The following is a 2343-nucleotide window of genomic DNA, read 5'->3' as shown; positions in this document are numbered from 1 at the left end:
CTTTTAGAGAAAGCATTGCTATGTAGCCCGGGCTGACCTCAAACTCAGAACTCACGGCAATCCTCCTGCCTCAGCTTCTTGAATGCTGGGGTTACAGGCCTAAGTCTCCACGCCTGGCCTTTTTTCGTTGAATGCTTATTTTTGATTATTTTCTTCCACCTCTGGGGGCTTCACCCACCTCAGCCAGGAGCCCACCCGTCTCTGCCTCTGCCCTAGGGTAAGCCCACGCAGTGGGGCTACGGGCCTCAGGCCCAGGCAGCCCAGGAAACACAATCTTCAGAATCCGGGCATTTTCTTCCCCCCAAAAAAAAATAATTTTCTAGGGCTCTGGAGTTATAAAAAGCTGCCGTGTGTCATTTCCTGGCAGTGGGACAGCTGCAGAATGCCACTTGGCAGTGAGCGCTCCTCTCCTCCCCGAGCTTTGTCATCTGACGGATGTGCTGCTTGGAGAAGGCAGGCGAGGTTACCCGAGTCTGCTGGTTAACTTAGGGCAAAACCAACTGCAAAATCCATTTTGCAGCTCCTGGCTGGAGTGCTGCCAGCCCCACGGAGGCCCATGCAGAATTAGCAAGCAAGGTCTTGTGTATGAAGGAGGAGCTGGGTGCGATGTCGCATGCCTGTAATCCCAGCACTCAAGAGGCTGAGGCAGGAGGACTGCTGTGAGTTCAAGGCCAACCTGGGCCACAAAGTGAGTTCAAGGCCAGCATGAACTACAGAGCAAGACCTTGTCTCAAAAAAACCACACACACACACACACACACACACACACACACACACACAAGAAAAGAAAAAAACAGAAAACCTAAACCAAAAGAAAAGGAGTAGCCCTGGGGGTGGGAGGGGAGGACAGACCACTCAGACGGGTCAGCTTGCCGGCAGGCAACTCCTCTCCTGACACAGGCAGTGATACATCTTTGCCTCCTTCCTGTCCCAAGCCCCATGGAGACTCTGAGGGTCCTGCAGCGGTAGAAGCTGTTCCAGTCAGGAACCCACACCTACAGGATCCCGACGCTGCTCTACCTGCAGGGCCAGAGCACCCTGCTGGCCTTCGCAGAAAAGTGGAGGAGCCGGCAGGACGAGCAGGCAGACGTGATCGTCCTGCGCAGGGGAGCCTATGATGCAGCCAGCCACCGGGTCCAGGTGAACTGAGGGCAGCGGGCATCCAGCCACCAGGGTCCCACCACAGCGCCCTCACTGGTGCACTGGGACAGAGAGAAAAGACCTGAAGCCCAGGTGGGGTCAGGGAGCCACGCAGGAAGGGGCAGCAGGGTGGGCTCAGAGAGCACACACTGGCCGGCCATGTCTCATTCACTTGCTTCCGGCCAAGTTGCCTGGGGAGGAAGGTCCGTGATCGCACCATGGGGACTCAGGCAAACTCACCTGGGCACTAGGCTGGGCTTGGTGCCTGTGTCCTGAAGTGCCCGCTTGGAAATGAAGGGATTAATCATGACAAAGATACCGCAGCCTGGTTGTCACGGAGTTTAACAGTATTATTATCATAACAGTGGTCATTTAAAGCATGGAGTTAGAACTTTGTCCATATTCGTTGGATTTGAAGCAGGCAGACCTGGCACTGTCAGAGGGCAGAGGGTGACCTGGGGTGACTCAGAAACCTGCAGGCCTCTTGCTGTCCAGACAGGAGTTGGAGCTAAAATGCTGATCTCCAATTGGAGGAGATGGTGATGTTGGATTTTTTTGGCAAAGGGTGGCACCCTCCTAGGTGGATGCATTACTAGAGGATTGTGTGTGCAAGATGGAAGGTGATCATTGTATTCTGTGCTGCACTGGGCAGGCAATAAGGGGGAGTCCCAGGTCTCCCTTCTGAGGGGACAGTGTGAGTGGGAGCCAGAATGTTCCTCGTAGTCTTTATTCCACCCCAGTGCCCATGCCGAGTGTAACACTTGTCACTGTTGCCAGCTTTTTGAGGACTTTTCCTTCTCCCCTCTCTGCCCACTCAGTGGCAGGCTCAGGTGGTGGTGGCTGAAGCCCGGCTGGAGGGCTACCGCTCCATGAACCCGTGTCCTTTGTACGATGAGCAGACGGGGACCCTCTTCCTCTTCTTCATAGCTGTGCTGGGGCAGGTGTCCGAGGGCCAACAGCTCCGGACCGGGGTCAACGTGACCCGTCTGTGCCATGTCATCAGCAAGGACTCTGGGATGACCTGGGGCTCCGCCAAGGACCTCACCGACGAGGCCATTGGCCCAGCCCACGGGGAATGGGCCACTTTTGCTGTGGGCCCAGGGCACTGCCTGCAGCTGCACAATGGGACACGGGGCCTGGTGGTGCCTGCCTACACCTACCGCAAGCAGCCGGCCCCTCTGCCGCCTTCCGCCTCGGCCCTCT

General features: G+C 56.5%; 1 protein-coding gene across 1 annotated transcript in view; it reads left to right on the top strand.

The window, feature by feature from the left end:
• Positions 1–939: 939 nt before the first annotated feature.
• LOC104875804 (sialidase-2-like) overlaps positions 940–2343 on the top strand; it is a 1964-nt gene continuing 560 nt past the window's right edge. The window contains 2 exon segments of the mRNA XM_019210556.1: positions 940–1140; positions 1959–2301. Of these exon segments, the coding sequence (XP_019066101.1) occupies positions 940–1140; positions 1959–2301 (544 nt within the window).

The sequence above is a fragment of the Fukomys damarensis genome, unplaced genomic scaffold, assembly GCF_012274545.1.
Source record: "Fukomys damarensis isolate Sample0158 unplaced genomic scaffold, DMR_v1.0_HiC HiC_scaffold_44, whole genome shotgun sequence".
NCBI lineage: Eukaryota > Metazoa > Chordata > Mammalia > Rodentia > Bathyergidae > Fukomys > Fukomys damarensis.
The sequence above is the reverse complement of the archived record's forward strand: the minus strand, read 5'-3'. Positions and strand labels throughout refer to the sequence as shown.